The following is a 19,512-nucleotide window of genomic DNA, read 5'->3' as shown; positions in this document are numbered from 1 at the left end:
TCGAGAAGTTAAAAATTTTATAAAAGGATATTTTCAACCTGAAAAAACACAAACATTGTTAAAAATGCCTTATTGACTAGAATTACGTCAGTGACAGGCAGTGACGTGAATGCCGTGGTATTTATACCACAAAAAAATGATCACGACACAACCCATTGTTCATTTGAAAATTGAAAATGAACATTTTAATAATAAAAATCTATATATTCACCGTATTAATTATATTTTATTAAAGATAAATACATATCAATTAATTTTAATTATTTAAATTTCTGACAAAAGAAATATAATAAAAATAAGTGAATAAAAATTTTTTTCTTTCACGTCACGTCACTCCTAAAAATGTTCACGTCAGAAGGCATGTGACGCAGATGTTTATCAATGACAGCAAAATTTGGTGAGTGGAAACAAAAATTTGATAAAAATATGAAATTTTTTTGTTTTTTGAAAATTAAGCAAATGGAACTTTTCAAAAAAATTTTGACATATGAACTTGCATAATTCGAAAAAATCATTCGACATAAAAAAAAATTCGAATTAAACGCAATTTTTAATTATTGAGATCAATGATCGTGTGTTTCCAGTATATTCTTTATTTTCCCAAAAAAGAATGGTTTTGAAAAAGAGATGACATTTAACAAAAAAACATAATTTATCTTTGTCATTGATCAAATCCCATTATAATAATATTTATGTCACAAATAAATAATCTATCTGATATTCCTGCTTCATTTTTAAGCTCAAGGCCATCAATATCATTTGATTATAATGAAAACGAGGAGTTTTCTCCCTCATTCGTTTCTTGTTTGAGAATTATTTTTTGTACACAATATTTATTTTAACAAAACAATTCTTTTTTTTTTAAAAACAGTGTCATGGTATAACAGTAAGGGATGCATTACTTCAAAATTAACACCAACAAAAAACGAAGAAAGAAAGATATTACTCACTCAAAATGATGCCATTCAAGAAGTTAAAACTGTCCTTGGTTCAGAATCAAAGGCATCTTCTCCAACACAGCCTACAGAAAAACAGGATTCAGAAACATGTAAAACTGAAGAATGTAATACAGTACACGATGTTCATGCAGAACAGATTAATCCACTTATTCAACGGCCGGATATTGGAGAACAAAAAGCTGATCAGAGAATTGAAAATGCTTCCAACGAAGGTGCGACAACAAATGACGACAATTCAAGCAATAAAACTGATGATAAATCTGATTCATCTACGGATGAATCTGCAGAACCAGAATGGCACTCAATAGATGGAGGAGTTTTTCATGGATGCAAACATTACCTAAGAGAGTGCAAAATATGCTGTGAAGAATGTCAACGATTTTTCCCTTGCAGAATTTGCCACGATAAAATTGCTGATCATGAAATAGATAGATATAAAATAAATAAAGTTTGGTGTTACAAGTGTAAAAAAATAGGTCCTTTCCAAAGGCAATGCGCTCACTGTGGAATTGAATTTGCGACATACTTTTGTGATAAATGTAAATTTTTAAACGGAAATCCGTTAATGAAAATTTTTCATTGCGATAAATGTATGAGTTATTTTTTTTTTTATTTTTTTATTTATTTTATTTTTTTTTTATTTCTTCAAATTTGCATATATTTTGTTTCCAACATTTTTTTTATAAAATTAGGCGGGTTTTGTCGAGTGGGTACTCGAGAAGAAGTAATCCACTGTGATGGCTGCAACGTGTGCCTATTTGCTGCGACTGCCGCAGGGCACAAATGCATTCCTGATGCAATGAAAAAGAACTGTCCAGTGTGCTTCAAAGATTTGTTCTCCACGCGGCATCCCAGCTGGCGCGCTCCGTGTGGGCACTACATGCATCTAAAATGTGTGAACGAGATGTTTAACGCGGGCATTGTCCACTGCCCGATTTGCAGGAAATTGATGGTTTCAGAGGAGTCAATTGTACATAAGCAAGATGAAGAATTCGATTTAGAACCTGCAATTGAAATTGAATTTGAAGATGAAGATGAAAGTGAAGATGAAGATAACGAAGATGAAGACGGAGAAGACGAAGATGGTGAAGATGCTAACATCGGTAATTAACGCTATCATCATTATGAAATTCGCTTCAAAACGAATCTATCAATAAAAGTTCACTAAAAATTGAACCGTTTGATAGAATTTTCTATTTCAATATTTTATTGAATGAATTTGGATATTCGTTAACAGCGATATTGAACGATAAGCTTTAACATTTAACAACGGAAATTGAACTGTTTACGCATGACAATATTTATGAGTAGGAAACTTTGTGATTAATTGTTATCTGCTTCAAGGATGCAACACTTCACGGCTTGTTTTGTGGTCAAGTGTAAGGTGAATTCGATGGAACAGAAACTTTTAATTACCAAGAATTCAAATGTATTAATTTCCCTATAACTCCAGATTTATTTGTCAAAGTAATTTTTATTATTGCAATATTTTTTGATTTGATTGTGCATTTCGCCAAATTTTGAAAAAATATTTATTTGAGAGAATCAGTACTTAAACCAGACTTTGTTCATATACATAAAATAAAAAATATGTACCGTCAAAGAAAATATTCAAAATCTGCAGAAGAGATTTGAAACAAACAAAAATATCATTGACACAATTTAACGCTTGTGTTTGAGACACCGTTTCGATGCAACAGAAAAAAAAATGTGTTATATCTTCAAAAGTCACAGATCCCTATGAAAAAGATAAAACAATAAACACATGATCATTATTTTGAATGCAATTACTATTTTTTGTTTATTCAACCTGCAAATAAAAACATGAGAATTTGTGTCTCTTCTTTCAAATACAATTATTATTTGAAATGAACTTCTTTATTTTCCAAATTTCAATATCAACATATAAATTATATTCGAACAATTTCCGAATATTATTTTTCATCCATTGGATATGAATAATTTCCTTTTAATAATCAGAAATTATGCACGGAAAAGGAGTAACTCATTGTTGTCACAATAATCGTAGTTTGACGAAAAATACCACAACCGTTCATATTATAAATGTTTTTCTCAATCAATTAGTATTTAAAAAAACCTTCGTAATATTGGTTCTGATCTTCGATCTTATTTCTATGGCTTTGCACAAAATCGGTGAAGAAGAAACTTTTGTTGAAGTCATAGAACAACGTGCTTTAGCAAGGCCAAATCACCCTGCCATCAGATTCCTTCATACAGGCGATCTCAATGGAAAGATCTCACAATACACATTTTCACAGCTCCTAACCAGATGTCGTGCTGTAGGATCCGTTCTGAATGAGTGCGGTGCATATGGTTATTCAGCAATCCTTTTGTTTCCACCAAGTGCTGATTTTCTTGTTGCATATCTTTCTTGTATGTTTGCTGGAGTTATTGGAGTTCCTGTTTATCCTCCTGATCCATCAAGGATGCATCAATCATTAAAACGTTTGGAAGCAATTATGACGAAATCAGGTGCTACTATCATTGTTACAACAAGTGACATGAAAGAATTGTCTTCTGGCGTGTTTCATTTGTTCCCATCTTTCAAAACTGCTACATGGATTACTGTTGATTCTATTCCTGATTCAAAGGCAGAAAGTTACAAAAAACCTCACATCACAAAAGATACAATTGCATTTTTGCAATACACATCAGGCTCAACAAGCGATCCAAAAGGTGTCATGGTAACTCATGATAATCTTATGGAAAATGAACGACACATTTATCGTGAATTTAAGCATAAATTTTATGATGAATATCCTGAAATTTCTGCAGCTGGGTGGCTTCCACAATATCACGATATGGGACTGATAGGACAAATTCTTCAGTTAGTCTATCTAGGAGGCTATATCACATTTATGTCACCTCTAGACTTTTTAAAATCGCCCATTCGATGGATAGAACTGCTTTCTGTCACGAAAGCCTATTCTGGTGGTGGGCCAAACTTTGGATACGATTTGGTATTGAGAAAAGTGAAAGACGAGGAGCTTGTGTCGAAGAAAATTGATCTCTCAAACTGGCACAATGCTTTCAACGGTAGCGAGCCAGTTAGGGCAAGGACTTTGCGACGCTTCAACGAGAGATTTGCAAAGTTTGGATTTGGAGGACACTTTACACCTTGCTTTGGGATGGCAGAGACAACATTGATGGTAACATCATCACATGGTATGCCAGTCTACACATTCAGCAAAAGTGCTCTTTCTGATCATAGAGTTGTTGCATTGGCCAACGGAGGCAAAGCAGTAGCAGACAAAAAGAAAAAGAAAGAAGATGATGAGAGCGAAGACGATGATGACGATGACGAGGACGAGGAAGACGAGGAAGACGACTCAATAGAGCTGGTTGGAACTGGATACATTTGCGGACCTGTTACTGCAGCACAGAATCGGATACCTGACCCAATCGGATGGACTGTTCTGATTGTGGACCCCGCAACGAACGCAGAGCGACCACCCGATCGAGTGGGCGAAATCTGGATCCAATCAAGCTCTGTGGCAAAGGGATACTTCAGAGAGCCAGAAATGACAGAGCGGGCGTTCTGCTGCTACACTGCTGATGGCAGAGGCCCGTTCCTCAGAACAGGCGATCTGGGGTTTGTGTACGACAGGCACCTGTTCGTGTCTGGGAGGCTGAAGGATATGATTATCATTCACGGCCACAATGTCTATCCGATGGACATTGAAAGAGCAAGCGAAGATGCATCTCCTCACCTGCGACCAGGCTGCTCTGCTGCTGTTTCCCTTACCGTTTCTATGAAAAAGATCCTCGACAACGAAGAGGCAGACAAAGCAGGGAAAAAAGCAGAGAGTGGAAAGGGAAAAAAGAAAGGAAAGAAAGCTGGGGGAGCCGAAGAGATCAAAGCTGAGGAAACAGAAGAAGAGAACATCACCGTTGTGCAGGAAGTACGCGACACATGCCCAGCAACTGAGTATCCTAAGCTGGTGGAGCTGATTGTGGCCTCAGTGGCGAAGGAGGTTGATGTTGCTGTGAATCGCGTAGTGCTGCTGAAGCAAGGCTCAATATACAAAACATCTTCTGGAAAGATCCAGCGAAGCCAAGTGAAAGAACTTGGGCTGAAAATGGGGAAGTTCAAAGAGGATGGTGCTGTTGTCCACGAATGGGTGGGCACAGGCTCAGCAGAATACGGAGCAGGGCGGTTGAAAGGAGCACATGGACTGGCTGGTCAGAAGGGAAAAGGATCAAACGACCAATATGAGTTTGTTACTCTTCCGCTTCCAGCGATTGAATGGGATGAGGACGAGATCCAAACATCTTCTGCATCTTCATCGTCTTCTGCTTCTGATTCTGCTCAGCTGAAGGTTCCAAAGAAAGAATCTCTTTGCCAATTCATTCGAATTGTTCTTGCAAATGAGTTGGAGATTGGAGATCCTTCGATCATTGAAGATAACACAAACTTCTCAGTCATCGGAGTGAAGTCTGTGGAAGCCGTTCCGCTCGCTGGAGAACTGGAAAAAGTACTCAAAATTACGGTTTCACCGACTGTCGCGTATTCATATCCTTCAATCACTGAGCTTGCCCCGTTCTTGATCGACGAGGTCAAAAAGGCAATTTCGGAGAGAAACGAAGACGAAGCGCAACAGGAAGCCGAAGCTGCAGAAGCTGATGCCGATGAGGAAGACACTTCTGCCTCGTCAGCTTCTCAGAGCGCGTATTCTGAGCCAATTGCAGTGTGCGGTATGGCCCTGCGCTTCCCCGGAGCCTCGTCTCCGAAGCAGTTCTGGCAGAATCTGATGAGAGGCGTCGACTCCATCACAGAAGTGCCAGCTGATCGCTGGTCTGTGGAAGAGTACTACGACGGCACCGGAGAAACCCCCACCGCATCTGGCTCAGGCAAAATGAGCACAAAATGGGGAGGTTTCATCGACGGGAGATCGGTGTGCACTTTTGACTACAACTTCTTCTCAATCTCTGCTGCTGAGGCGAGCCGTATGGACCCACAGCAGCGTCTGGCACTGCAGTGCGTGTGGGAGGCACTCGAAGACAGCGGAGTCGTTCCATCGTCGCTGAAAGGAAAGAATGTGGGTGTGTATTTCGGATGCACGGGCTCTGATTACAGCTCGCTGCAGATGAAGGAAGTGGAGATGTGTGACAGCTACACAGGAACTGGCTCAGCGCTCTCCATTCTTGCAAACAGAGTGAGCTACTCATTCGGATTTGTAGGACCCTCAATGGTTGTGGATACTGCCTGCTCCTCTTCTCTTGTCGCAGTGCATCTGGCTATGGACGCCATCCGCCGGGGCGAATGCTCTGCTGCTGTTGCTGGTGGTGTCAGTCTTATCCTCAATCCTGCTGTGACTGTGTCGATGTCGCACGCCAACTTCATGTCACCTGACGGGCGCTGCAAAACATTCGACTCAAGAGCAAACGGGTATGTGCGATCAGAAGGGTGCGGAGTGGTATTCCTGAAGCCTCTTTCACGCGCTGTCGCTGATGGAGACCGCATTTATTCAGTTCTCCTCGCCACAGCAGTCAACCAGGACGGGAAATCCAATGGTCTGACAGCTCCGTCTCCACTTTCACAAGAGATGCTGCTTCGTCAGTGCCTCAAAGACGCATCACACGTCAGAGACGAGAACGGAGCGAGGATTGTTCGCAGCGGCTCAGACATCGATTACGTCGAATGCCACGGAACTGGAACCAAATTGGGTGATCCAATTGAAGTGGAAGCACTGGCAACTGTCTACGCAAAGAAGCTGCGAGCGACGAAGAGCGCCTCCAGCGAGCCAAATCCATTGCGTGTGGGATCTGTGAAAACGAACATTGGCCATCTCGAAGGAGCAGCTGGTGTTGCAAGTCTTGTCAAAGTGTCGCTCTGCCTCCACAACGGGATGTTTGTGCGGTCGCTGCACTTCCAACAGCCAAACCCACACATCGACTTTGAGCGGCTGCATGTGAAAGTGCAGGACACGAACCAGGTGTGGAGCGCCAAGCCACGTGGCGATGCCAACAACGAGAATTGCCTCCGGAGAGTGTGCGCTTTAAGTGCGTTTGGCTTCGGTGGGACGAATGCTCATGCAATTGTGGCTGACTGCCCGCCGTCTCTGCGGAAGCGCGAGGTGCAGAACGAGCCGGCAGCAGAGTTGGCTGAATCAGAACTGGAGGAAATCCCTTCAAGATTTATTCTTCCACTTTCTGCACGCTCGTCTGCTTCGCTGTGTGCGTTGGCTCATTCATACGCTGACACAATCAACCGATTTGCATCACAGGCAATCAGACAGGCAACAATTGCGATGAAGAAGAATGGCTCATCTGATGAAGCATCTCCGTTTCCTGCACCGTCTCCTTCTCCTCCTCTTCTTCCTTCACCCACACCATCTCCATCCCCATCCCCATCACCTTCAATTACTCCTTCACTTGAGACATCCTCATCATCATCATCTCGCACAGACCCCGAAATTCCGCCAGCAGCTCTCAGCTCCATTCTGAAGTTCCTGCGCGATTTGTGCTACTCAGCTGCACAGAAGCGCGAGGCATTGGCTCCATACAGAGCAACAGCTGTGTTCTCAACTCACACTGAAGCTATCAAAGAGTTGCAGGAGATTGCCAAATCGAAGACATTTTCACAGACACTCAGCGGAGTCCAGCCACTTCCTCAGGCTGTTCTGGACGAGATGAAAGAGCTGTCTCTTTCAGCTGGAAAGAAAAAGGGATCAGCTTCAAACAATTCTGAAGCCGTGATGAGCTTTGTGCCAAACGCATCAACGGGACCTGCATTCATCTTTTCGGGGCAAGGCGCCCAGCGTCCGGACATGGCATTCCACCTGTTCAAAGAGGAGCCAGTGTTCAGACAGAGCTGCTTGGAGATTGACAGACTGATCAAGAAGCATCTGGGCGGCATCTCCATTCTCGACTTCTTTGCGAAGGACCCATCTACTGTGGAAAATCAGTCTGCCGAGCAAGTTTCTGCTGCCAAGCCGAAAGAAGAAGAGAAAGAAGAAGAAGAAGAAGAACAAACACAAAGCAAAGGAAAACGTGAGAGACACGTTAGCCAGACACCAGATTCATCTGAGTCTTCACACGAACAAACAACCTCGAAAAAGAAGAAGTCAAGACGCGACGATTCTCCAGCAACACCCAAAAAATCATCGCCAAAGATGAACTCACCAGACACACCAAAGAAGAAAGAATCAGCTTCTCCTTCGACTCCTTCAAAGAAGCAGAAGCGCAGCCAATCAACCGAAGCATCATCTCCTCTTGTTTCATCCACCACACTTCCTCTGCCATCTCATCCTCTGACATTAGCTGACACATGCATTGCCCAGCCAGCTCTGTTTACCATCCAAGTATCATTGTGCCGCCTGCTTCGTGAATGGGGTATCATTCCATCCGCTGTTGTGGGCCACTCCATCGGAGAAATAGCTGCAGCTCACATCAGCGGTGCTCTCTCTCTGGAAGACGCAGTGAAGCTTGTGTGCCATCGCGGGCTGGCGATGCAGCAGGCGCCAAAAGGTGTTATGAGGCAGCTGTCATCTGGCGGTGTGGAGCTGAACGGAAAGAAAGTTGAGCATCTTGTGAAGGAATGGAACAGGAAAGAGAAAGGAATGGAAGCAGAAGATTCATCAGCCGAAGAACAAAGCACACAACATCACTCAAAATCCTCCAAAAAGGAAGGCGCTAAATCAAAGAAGCATTCTGAAAGTAACACTGAATCACTGTCAGTGTCTGCTTCTGTTGATCCAAATCCTGATTCTGTGTCTGTTGCAACAATCAACAGCGAGCACACGATGGTTCTGTCTGGAGACGAAAACAGCGTGGGAAGGTGCATTGAATACATCCAAAATGCACTCAGAAAGGAGAAAGCACAACAGAAGAAAGAGCAAAAAGATGGATCGAACGGAAAAGAAGAAGAGGAAGGAGAGAAAAAGAGCAAAGCAGCAAATGCCAATAACAGCAATGATGACGATGATGAAGAGCCGCTGACTGTGCAGAATGTCCGTGTGGAGTATGCTTTCCACAGCGCAGCGATGCAGTCAATTCTTCCCTCGTTTGTGGAGCACTTCCCTCAAATCACTCCATTGTCGCATTCATCCACCCCATCCGCTGGAAATGCCAACGGCTATTCTCCAGCTCACTTCTTCTCTTCATACGCCATTCCGTTTTACTCGTCCACACTCTGCAAAAAGATAGAAGACCCGTCAAAGCAGCTGACTGTTGACTACTGGGCAGCACAGATCCGCTCGTGTGTCAGATTTGGCGAGGCGCTGAAGACGATGATCGACGACGGGCACAAGGCATTCGTCGAGGTAGCATCACAACCAGTGCTCAATTCAGCCATCCAGCAGAACTTCCAGGAGTGGGAGAAGAAGAAGAACGAGGCAAAAATGTCTGCTGCACAAGACAAAAGGAAAGGCAAAAACCAGATGCAGAAGAGACAGCCTGTTTCCGCAGCGTTCCTGTCAGCTGCATCTTCGCCTCTGTTTGTTGTATCCACAATGAAAGTGAAGCAAGACGAGCTTTCATTCATCCGACGCGCAATTGGGCGACTGTTCTGTGCTGGCTTCAGCATCAACTGGGACTCCCCAAACGTTCTCATGTCCCAGCACGCTTCATACTGCACATTGACTCCAAGTTATCAGTGGAACGGCCAGTTCTGCTGGTACAACGTTGACGAAGAGAGCGACGATGAGTCTGAGGAGGACAGCGACAATGAGGATTCACAGAGGAGGCACAGAAGGAGAGGCGCGCGGTTGAGACCGTTTGCTGGCTTTGACCCGGCTGAGGGAAGCGCTGGATCGCCTTCGCTGAGGAAAGAAAAGCACTGGGAAGACACAACACACCCATTACTACCAAAGGCGGCTGTTGATTCATCCAATTTCTCAGCCACGTGGAAGGGACTATTTGACATGCACGATATTAAGCCATCATCTCCTAATTCTCCGTCCCCTGCTATTTCTCCGATACCTGCACTTTACACTTCTCAACCCACTTCGTTCTTGTTGGAGCATGGATTGTTGGGAGGATCTGTTCTTCCTGGCGCTGCTTATGTTGAAATGATGCTTGCTGTTGCTGCTAGAAACGCACAAATCACTCACCCATCACAATTCACATCGAAAAGAGGAAAAGGTATTCTGTTGTTAAATTATTTTAAATTTTTAAGTTTCATTTTCTTCATTTGAATTTTTTTATATTTTTATTTTAATGTAATATTTTGTTATTTTAAACTCAGCATCTCCTCTTCATCTGACATCTGTCACTTTCAACCGCATGCTGACTCTTGGCCTCCAACGCCAAATCCGCCTGAAGGCCTCATACGAAGAATCGTCTTCTTCTGTTTCTTCATCCTCTTCTGATCTTCCAATGGGAATGGGAACTGTGAAGATCGCAGCTCGTTTGAGACATCCTCGCAGCAGAGGAGATGCACAGAATGCTGCGATGCTCCATAAATCAGCAGCAGCCAATCTTCCATCACATCTCTGGACAACTCACGCCAGCGCTGTGATCATTCCAGAAGGCGCTGATGCTCTCGATGCAGCAATGAGCCCTGCAATGCATCCAGGTAGTGTGGCTGGTGAGGGATTAGCAATTCCTCAACTGTCTGCTTCTGCCTCTTCGTCTGCCTCCAGTTCTTCATTAGCCTCTCTCTCCTCCATCCTGTCGACCCTTCCTCTGCTTGGTGTCGATCCATCAGTCTCCCTCAGCGATGTACGTAAGCGCTGCAAGGCATCCAGTCTGCCAGCCTTCGCACTTTACACTCTGTTCTCACGTGCTGGACTCAACTACGGATACCACTTCCAAGGCGTGTCCTCCATCTCGTTCTGCAGAGACGAGGTTTTGGCTGTGCTGGACACGACCCGTGCGAAGCAGACTCCAAATGCAGAGTCCTTCTTCATCCACCCTGCTCTGTTGGATGCGTCTTTCCACGCTGTTGCTGCACTCAGTCTTGTCTTCCACGACGACAAGAAATCACCAAAGCAGGCAAAGAAAGACCAGAAAGGAAAAGGAAAGAAGAAAGTTGAAGAAGAAGAAGAAGACGAGGAGGAAGAAGAATTGAACCCATGTCTCTATCTTCCAACAAAGATAGAGTCAGTCCAGCTGTTCAGATCAGCCTTCCTCGAAGGTGTGGAAGAGAAAGAGCTGTATGTCCATGTTCATTCGCCACAGCTCACAAACATCGAAGGAACTCAACCACCGGAAGAGATATCGGCTGACCTTTCAATCGTGGCCGTTTCATCATCATCTTCTTCTTCTCCTTCTGATGATTCTGTTACAGTCAAAAGGAAAGAGGTGTTTGCTTCACCAGTGAAGCCATCGGCTCCTCAAGCAGATTCTCAAATGGAATTGATTTGCGTGCTCCACAACTTCACAGTGCGCCGCGCAACTGAACAGCAAATGAAGCAGAATGTGACAGACGGCTGGAACAGCACAATTGGACAGGCGTTGTATTCACTTGAGTGGGGCGAGGCTCAGCTTGGGAAACAGGCAGAGAACAAGAAGAAAGATGCACCGTTGAGTGAAGCACTGGCACCATTGCATCACGAAGCAGATGATGAAAAAGGTGTGTGGCTGGTGTTTGCGGAAGCTGAAAGCGAAGACGGCATAAATGTTGCAAAGCAGCTGCAGATGATGAAGAAGAACGGGAAAGTGATTGTCATTCGTTCAAACCACGTCGATCCGCTTAGCCAGGCATCGGCTGCTCCTCCAATGAAATCGAAGTCAAAGCAGAGAAAACAAGATTCATCTGCAATTCAGAACGTAGCAGATGCAATTGCAGATGGGAAAGAAACGCAATATACATTCAAAGTTGGCAATCAGTCTTCTTCGATCAGAGTCATTTACGCCAATCCAATGCGCGATGAGTCTGTGCGTGAAGCAATCATTGCAGCTATGCACGACCAGAGCAGCGCTGCACCAAAGTCAGCTTCAGCTTCGTCTTCATCATCATCTTCTTCTTCAGCTCCAAAAACACTTCCATTGCTTGGTGTGATATACATGTGGTGTCTTGATCTGCCTCACAATCCATCTCTTCTTATTTCTGAAAGAGACCAGGCGACGATCTTCACAAAAGAGCAGCGTGAGTCATTAGATTATTCATCACTGTTTGAGGTTGTTTCCTCATTCACCACAAACACTCCACAGAGAATCCTCAAGACGATCACGTCGCTCGAAGCAGGAATAAGGAAGAAACCTGCTCCGTTCATGTTGGTTACGAGAGGACTTCATTCGAATGAGATCAGCAACACATCAGTTGTGAAGAAAGGAACTCACCAGCAGTCAAGCTGGGATGAACACGAATCAGAAGTCGATGATTCAAGTGAGGAAGAAGAAGAAGAGGAAGAGGAAGAAGGAAGTGAAGATGAGTCAAGTGAACAGAATAAGTCACTTGTGAAAGTGAATTTGAAAGATATTGCCACAACAGTTCAGGGAATGCTCTGGGGATTGGGGCGAGTGGTCGCTCGGGAAATGTCAGCCACTTTCAGAGTTGGGCTGTTGGATCTTCCCTCGCGCGATTCTGTCAGTCAGCTGAAGATTGAAAAAGACCAAATCGCACAATCGTCAGATGAAACGGTTCTACGCGAGTTCTTGCTGATCCACCCAACATCCATCGCCACAATGGCAGTGCAGGAGAAGACCAGAACTGAGGTTGAAGTGGCAATTGCTGCAGATGGCACACGCTTTTCTCCAAGAATGTATCGCGTGCCTGCTTCATCGCCTCTTCAGACACCTTCACCGCTTCATCCTCCAATCACAATATCATCTCCTTCATCTTCTGCATCTTCTTCAACTTCTATTCATTCACAACTCTTCCACTCTGATGGCTTCTATCTCGTCACTGGTGGACTTGGTGGCGTTGCACTGTGTGTTGTTGAGTGGTTACTCGCAAACGGAGCAAAAAGAATCGTATGCAGCGACATCTTTTCACGTACAGACAGACCAGAAGCAGCACACCGACTGGAAGAGGTGGGAGTCAACTATAACACCGCTCATCCTCACGAGAAGGCAATCATCGAAGTGATCAAGTGCGATCTGACACAGGAATATCCCGTTCGCAAGATGATCAAAAACTTGCTGAACGATGAAAGATTTGGCTGTATGAGAGGTGTTATCCACACAGCAGGATTACTCAGAGATTCACTGTTTGTTGAAGCCACAAAGGAAGATATTGACGCTGTTATGCAACCAAAAGTGCTCGGACTTATCAACATCAAAGCAGCAATCGATGGAATGAAGCAAAAAGACAGAGCGAAGTGCGAATTTGTGCTGATGTTTTCTTCAATTGCCTCACTGTTTGGTTCAGTTGGACAGGCAACTTATTCTGCAGCAAATGCATTCTTCGATTCGATTGCAGCATCTTCTCATCAACCTTACACTTCTGAATCTTCTGTGCCTTCCTCTCCACTTTACCTCTCACTTAATCTTGGTCCAACAAATGCAGGTATGTTCTCTTCAAAGAGAGCAAACAATGATCTTCTTCCACAGCTGGCAAAAGAAGGTGTCCTTCCACTTGAAATCAGCGATGCTCTGAAAGTCATGGAACGGTTTGTGAGCGAAGCATTGACACTGAAGAGAGGCGACTATGACATCTCAAGCGATGATCAGAATGAAGATATTGCGATTCCTCTCTCTTTACTGCCCCGCTCTGACGGTACAGTCGCGCCAAGAATGATCCATTCACAGCTTGTCGTGTGCCATGTTGACTGGTCGCGTGTGGGAAAGACAACACAAGGAATGCTCCGCACAGATCTGGCACTTCAAACACCTGGTGTCTCAGCCAAAGCAGTAGCGTCTCCAATTTTGCCGTTCCTTTCTGCGCCTTCGATGGTCGCACATCTTGTTGCACCAGCCAAGCAGGTGACTCTGCCAAGCTTCTCATCTGGTGGAAAGCACATTCTTCGCATTGAAACTTCATTGAAACAAGCAGACGTGGAAGACAACGCCACACAAATTGCAATCAAAAAAGGAAAAGCAAATAAAGAATCTGCTAAGTCTTCAAAGGACAAAGAAATTACATTCACTCATCCTGTCCTTAATGTTAGAGGAGCCAGCAAACTCAGCGAAAGTGAGATTGATGTCATGCAAGTGCTGTTTGATGACGAAGAGAGCGGAGATGAAGAAATCGCCTCAGCCAAAGTTAAGGTGAGCAAACGAAGCAGAAGCAGTCAGATGAAAAGGAAGTCTCACAGCCATCGCTCTCATAGGAGAAGCAGCGGCGACTCATCTGATTCAGACAGCGATGATGATGACGATGATTCAATGATGAATGCAGATCGCATGTCAGATATCATCATTGATCTGCTCCGTCAGAATGTGTCAGACTTGCCAGAGAATCTTACTGATGATCTGTCACTTGGTGATGTTGGGCTTGATTCCAATGCATCCATCAGCATTGCATCATCACTTTCATCCATCGTTGGGTTTGAAGTCTCTGCACAGGCACTTGCTAAGTATGATTCTATTCGCTCAGCTGCTGAAGATCTGTCTGAAAAGATCACAGGACATCCCAGCGGAAGCAGCGGACACGGAAAAGGAAAGAAAGGGAAAAAGGAAAAAGAATACGTGATGACTGAAGATTTGTATGTGATTGAGAAATTGCCTGAAGTCGTCAAAGAAACAAGACGATTGGACTTCATGAAATCGATTGTGGATAATGATATGCCATATCTGCGTATCAACGACGGTGTGAATGATGACGAAACACAAATGGAAGGCAAAGACTTCATCAACTTTACTTCGTACAACTATCTTTCCCTTTCTGGAGACAAGCGTGTCCAGCGATTTGCACAAAATGCGATTGCTCGCTATGGAACGTCTGTCTCTGGATCGCGTGTTGTGGGAGGGACACGTATCATTCACTACCAGCTGGAAAGAGGACTGGCCTGGTGGGTTGGCGCTGAGGACGCGATTTTGTATGTTGGTGGCTTCATGGCGAATGAATCCACAATCGGCCATTTGATGAAGGAAAGTGATCTTATTGTGTATGATGTGCTGTGCCACTCGTCAATCATCCAAGGTAACAAGAACTCTCACTCAACAACAATTTCCTTCCCGCACAACAACACAGAAGCCTTGGACGCAATTTTAACTGAAAACAGAACAAAACACAGGAAGTGCCTGATTGTGGCTGAAGGTGTGTATTCTATGGATGGAGATGCTTGCCGTCTTCCAGAACTGATTGAGCTGAAGAAAAAGCACCATTGCCTTCTTTTCATTGATGAAGCACATTCAATTGGAACGATGGGCAAAACTGGAAGAGGAATTGGAGAGCATTTCGGCATCGACCCTTCAGATGTTGATTTGTGGATGGGCACACTCTCAAAATCGTTTGCTTCGTGTGGTGGTTATATCGCAGGGAAGCAGGAGTTAATCACGTTTTTGCGAGGAACTTCACCCGGATTCATTTACTCTGCTGGAATGCCACCTGCACAGGCAGGAGCTGCTTTGGGAGCGCTTGAGGTGATGAAGAAGGAGCCGTGGAGAGTGCGAAAGTTGCAGGATAATTCTTTGTACTTCAGAGATTTGCTGGTTGAACGTGGGTTTGATGTGGGTGATGCTATTGGTGTTGCGGTTGTTCCTGCAATCGTGCATACTTCAGAAGAAACTCTTAGACTCGCGCAAGCCATCCACTACCGTGGAATAGAAGCCTCACCATATTACGCTCCAGCTGTCGAGGAAGGAAAGGCTAGAATTCGCTTCTTTATTTCAGCATCACATACAAGAGAGCAGCTGAAGTGGGCGGCGGATGTTTTGAAGGAAGAATACGATCTAATTTTGAAGCGAAAAGCCGAATTGGCTGAAACCGGAGAAACAACTTACACTCCTGCAACCACACGCCCACGCTGGGTTCCTCGGAAAAAGAGAGTTAAGCGCACGATTAAATGGATTCTTTTCGTGGTCCTTTTGTTTCTTCTTATTGCTGCAGTTGCGATCTCAGTATTAGATCACGATGGAAAAGTTATTCAACCACATCACGATTTGTTCCATAGGAAATTAATTCATGGACAGCACAAGGCGTAATATTTAATCACTTCAGCAGAACGCTTTCTTTTCATTAAAAATAATTTATCACGATAGTGTTTGCTTTTATAGCGAAGCATCTTTTGATATTAGTCATTATTTTTTTTATAATTTCCTCATTTAGTGGGATCATCTTCACTCTTCTTTTAGTCATATGTACTTTTCTTGAGGGCTTTATACATTTAATGTTTTTTAATATTTTTATTGACGAATTTTGATATTCAAATAAAACAACGTTCACGTTTTTTGCGAAATGATTTGTGAAGTGATTGAAATGTAAATTTGATCTATCGCGATGGAAGTGCATCTTCTGAAGATGAAGCATCACTTAAAATAGATTCTTCTAATTTTTGTTTCTGATGCCGCTTCTTTTCATCGCTTGATGCTGTCTCCTTTGCCCTTTGACTGGCAGAAGTTATTTGTTCGTGTTTTGTTGTGGATGGAAGTTTTCGTTGAGCTCCTTCTCCTAAAAACGGCTTGAATTGCTGGGACAATTCTTTTTGAGCTCGTATTTCTATTTTTGCGCAGTATATAATGTTAGAGAAATTAAACTCAAAAAAAAAGTGTTTAACACCTTCTCTTCCATCTGCAATAGTTCTTTCAGCACTTGCAATAACAGACTTAACTAATTTATTAACTTTTGAAGCTTCTTCAAGCATTTGGAAAAACTCTACATCTTCCATTTACTTTTTTAATTATTACGATCAAATGCATAACATAATATTTAAAATTGTTTTATTTTCATGACTTCTGCTCCAGCAGTCGACATTGGTGAATCTTTTGACACAATTAGCCGTCCTTGCTCAGATGTTCCTGAACCAGCAAAAGATATTTTGGACCATTCCGTCCTGTTCATGGCTCCAAATAAAATCAATATCCCTGCTTTAAAGGAACACTTTGTAAGAGAGGGTAGAATTAACATTTCGGACATTACAACTATAGTCAACATGGCTGCACAAATTTTCAGAACAGAACCTAATGTGCTTGATATTAGCGGAGAAGTTCGAGTTGCTGGAGATCTTCATGGTTTGTTTTGTATTTTAAAAAGTGTCGTTATATTCATTGTTCTTGAACTTTGATTTACTTTATCGATTGCACATTTGAATTGCAATATAATTTGCCATGTTCATATTTTTTTTTTTCTTGTGATAAAAAAAAAATATTTATTCTTTATAATTAAAGGATCTTATTATGACTTTCTAAAGTTGCTTGAAGTTGGTGGAGATCCTTCCGAGTTTTCATATTTGTTCCTCGGAGATTATGTGGATCGTGGATTTTTTGGATGTGAACTTCTTATTCACATGCTTGCTTTGAAAATTAACTATCCAACAAGCTTTTTCATGATTCGTGGGAACCATGAAAGCAAACACCTCACCGAACATTTCAACTTCAAGCGTGAATGTTTGCTATACTTATTTATTTTTATTGTAATCTTTTATTTTTTATATTTTTGTAGGTATTTACAAATATAACAGTGATGTGTACTATGCTTTCTTGTCTGTTTTCGATACAATGCCATTTGCTGCTTTAATTGGAGAAAAGAGATTCTTTTGCGTGCATGCAGGAATATCACCTCAGTTGAAAAAGGTTGGATTGCGTTTTTTATGAATTCTTTTATAATTCTTTGTAAAACTTTATTCAATTCACGTTTAACTTTTGTTTCTTCAGATTGATGCTCTTAATGGCATCAACAGGTTCAGAGAGATTCCGGACACAGGAATGGTGACAGACATGCTGTGGTCTGATCCAGTTCCAGCAGAGCTTGATCCTTCAAACACAGTCACTTTCATTGATAATTCTGCAAGAAATTGCTCGTATTATTACGGGTTTGTATTTTGAAATGTTTCTATTTAAAAATTAACTTGCTTAATCATTTATCTGTTGAATATATCCTTGTCCTCTTCATCCGTTCCACCTCTCATTTATCTATTTTTTTTTTCTCCCTGTTCTCAGAGCAACCGCCGTCCGCCAGTTTCTCCGAGCCAACTCTCTTGTGGCTCTTGTGCGTGGCCACGAATGCAAAGACACAGGATTCGAAATGCAATTCCCTCGTTCCGGCACAAACCCCTTCCCGACTGTCATCACCCTGTTTTCTTGCCCCAATTATGTGGACTCCTTCAAAAACCAGGCTGCCATTCTGCTTGTGAAGAAAGAGAAAATCCACTTCAGACAGTTCTCTGCCTCGCCCCACCCGTATTTCTTGCCCAACTTCATCGACGTCTTCCATCTCTCTCTCCCTTACGTAGCGGAGAACATCGCATCCATGCTCCTGGAAATACTCAAGTTCTGCTCAAGTCTGCATATTTAGGCTATCTCTCTTTCTTTCTTTAATTATCACAATTCATTTATATCAATTATTTCTTCTTTGCTTATATCTGTTCATCATATCTTTCCCTATTAAATTTTGCTGCTTTTTTCACAATCATTCTTCTTCTTCTCAACATCAGCACCCGGCGAAGGCGAAGACAAAGACACATCACTGGCAGCGCGCCGTGGGGAGATCACCACCAAAATCCACGCAGTTGCTCGTCTGTGTGGCATGTTCCAGACACTCAGGCAAGAAAATGAGGCAGTTGTGCTTTTGAAGGGCTTTTCAGACGGCACACTGCAAAAGGGGCTGCTGCTTGGAGGGAAGACAGCCATCAGAGAGGCGCTTTCCTCGTTCCAGAGGGCGATGGAAGTCGATAAGCCGAACTTGGCAAGACCTTCTACGAAGAGCGACTCGGCAGCTGAGAAGGCAGCGAAGGAGCTGACATATGGCACGTCTTCGAAAGGCAAAGATGGTTCTTCTCCTTCTTCCTCCTCCTCTTCTTCCGCAACACCTTCATCGTCCTCTTCCTCCTCTTCTTCTTCTTCTTCAGATGCAAAGAAAAGCGACGAGGACGAGTCAGCTGAGTCGCTTGCCTTTGGGAGAAAGAGAGTATCAACATATCTCCGCCGCCTCTCAAGCGACCAGCAGTTCAAAACACCCTCCGCCAGCCCGCCCAGCACAGCGTCCGCCCGCCTTTCTTCTCCTTCGACGAAAGCTGCGGGTACAAAGACAGCAGGCGCAGGAACCAGAAGAAGTGAATCGTTCACACTGGATCTGCCGGGGGCTGGTGCGACTGAGGAAGAAGGGAAGTCGGCAAAGAAGTGAGGCGCTTGAAGGATTGCGATGATTGAGCGAAATGCAAATAGGAAGCAGTATAATCCAAATGGATGTATTTTTTGAAGCGGCTGAGGATCCTTGGCTTGCGACCTGATGATTAGCAAATAATTTTCTTAATTTTACTTTTTTTTCAATGAATATGTAATACTTTTTTTTCATAACAACATAACTTTATACGTTGCATCTCCTTTTAAATTAATTGCCAATTTTATTTGTGCTTTTTTAGAATTCTTTTCACTACTGATGATTTTTTCAACTTTATTCATTCTTCCACATCCTTTTATTTGTCAAGTGTAAAATTAATTCTGATGAATCGAGAAAAATTACCTGAATTACTTTTCAAAGTTGTTTGTATGATGTTAAAATTACATGTTGTTTGATGTTGATTTCCATTCAAAATACATGCGCTTG

The 19,512-nt window shown here is 43.1% G+C and overlaps 4 protein-coding genes across 4 annotated transcripts; 3 read left to right on the top strand and 1 right to left on the bottom strand.

Moving 5' to 3' along the window:
• The first annotated feature begins 690 nt into the window (after positions 1 to 690).
• Positions 691 to 2,510, top strand: MONOS_12309 (putative CHY and CTCHY and RING-type zinc finger protein). The gene is made up of 4 exons (XM_067864919.1): positions 691 to 804; positions 872 to 1,549; positions 1,652 to 2,137; positions 2,197 to 2,510. The coding sequence occupies exons 1-3, from the start codon at positions 693 to 695 to the stop codon at positions 2,068 to 2,070; spliced, it is 1,209 nt and encodes a 402-aa protein (XP_067731687.1). The 5' UTR covers positions 691 to 692; the 3' UTR covers positions 2,071 to 2,137; positions 2,197 to 2,510.
• A 584-nt stretch (positions 2,511 to 3,094) lies between these two features.
• MONOS_12310 (putative beta-ketoacyl synthase) lies at positions 3,095 to 16,207 on the top strand (the record flags this gene model as incomplete). The annotated part of the gene is made up of 2 exons (XM_067864921.1): positions 3,095 to 10,064; positions 10,168 to 16,207. The coding sequence occupies 2 exons, from the start codon at positions 3,095 to 3,097 to the stop codon at positions 15,951 to 15,953; spliced, it is 12,756 nt and encodes a 4,251-aa protein (XP_067731686.1). The 3' UTR covers positions 15,954 to 16,207.
• A 33-nt stretch (positions 16,208 to 16,240) lies between these two features.
• MONOS_12311 (uncharacterized protein) lies at positions 16,241 to 16,636 on the bottom strand (the record flags this gene model as incomplete). The annotated part of the gene is made up of 2 exons (XM_067864922.1): positions 16,241 to 16,467; positions 16,528 to 16,636. 2 exons carry the CDS (start codon positions 16,634 to 16,636, stop codon positions 16,241 to 16,243), a joined length of 336 nt encoding a protein of 111 aa, XP_067731685.1.
• Positions 16,637 to 16,696: 60 nt separating this feature from the next.
• MONOS_12312 (putative calcineurin A) lies at positions 16,697 to 19,445 on the top strand (the record flags this gene model as incomplete). Its single annotated transcript, XM_067864923.1, has 6 exons — positions 16,697 to 16,979; positions 17,136 to 17,354; positions 17,410 to 17,540; positions 17,622 to 17,779; positions 17,907 to 18,247; positions 18,401 to 19,445. The coding sequence occupies 6 exons, from the start codon at positions 16,697 to 16,699 to the stop codon at positions 19,087 to 19,089; spliced, it is 1,821 nt and encodes a 606-aa protein (XP_067731684.1). The 3' UTR covers positions 19,090 to 19,445.
• Positions 19,446 to 19,512: the final 67 nt, after the last annotated feature.

Source organism: Monocercomonoides exilis, assembly GCF_001643675.1.
Source record: "Monocercomonoides exilis strain PA203 chromosome Unknown scaffold11-1913109, whole genome shotgun sequence".
NCBI lineage: Eukaryota > Preaxostyla > Oxymonadida > Polymastigidae > Monocercomonoides > Monocercomonoides exilis.
Note: the sequence above shows the minus strand (reverse complement) of the source record. Positions and strands in the feature narration are given on the sequence as shown.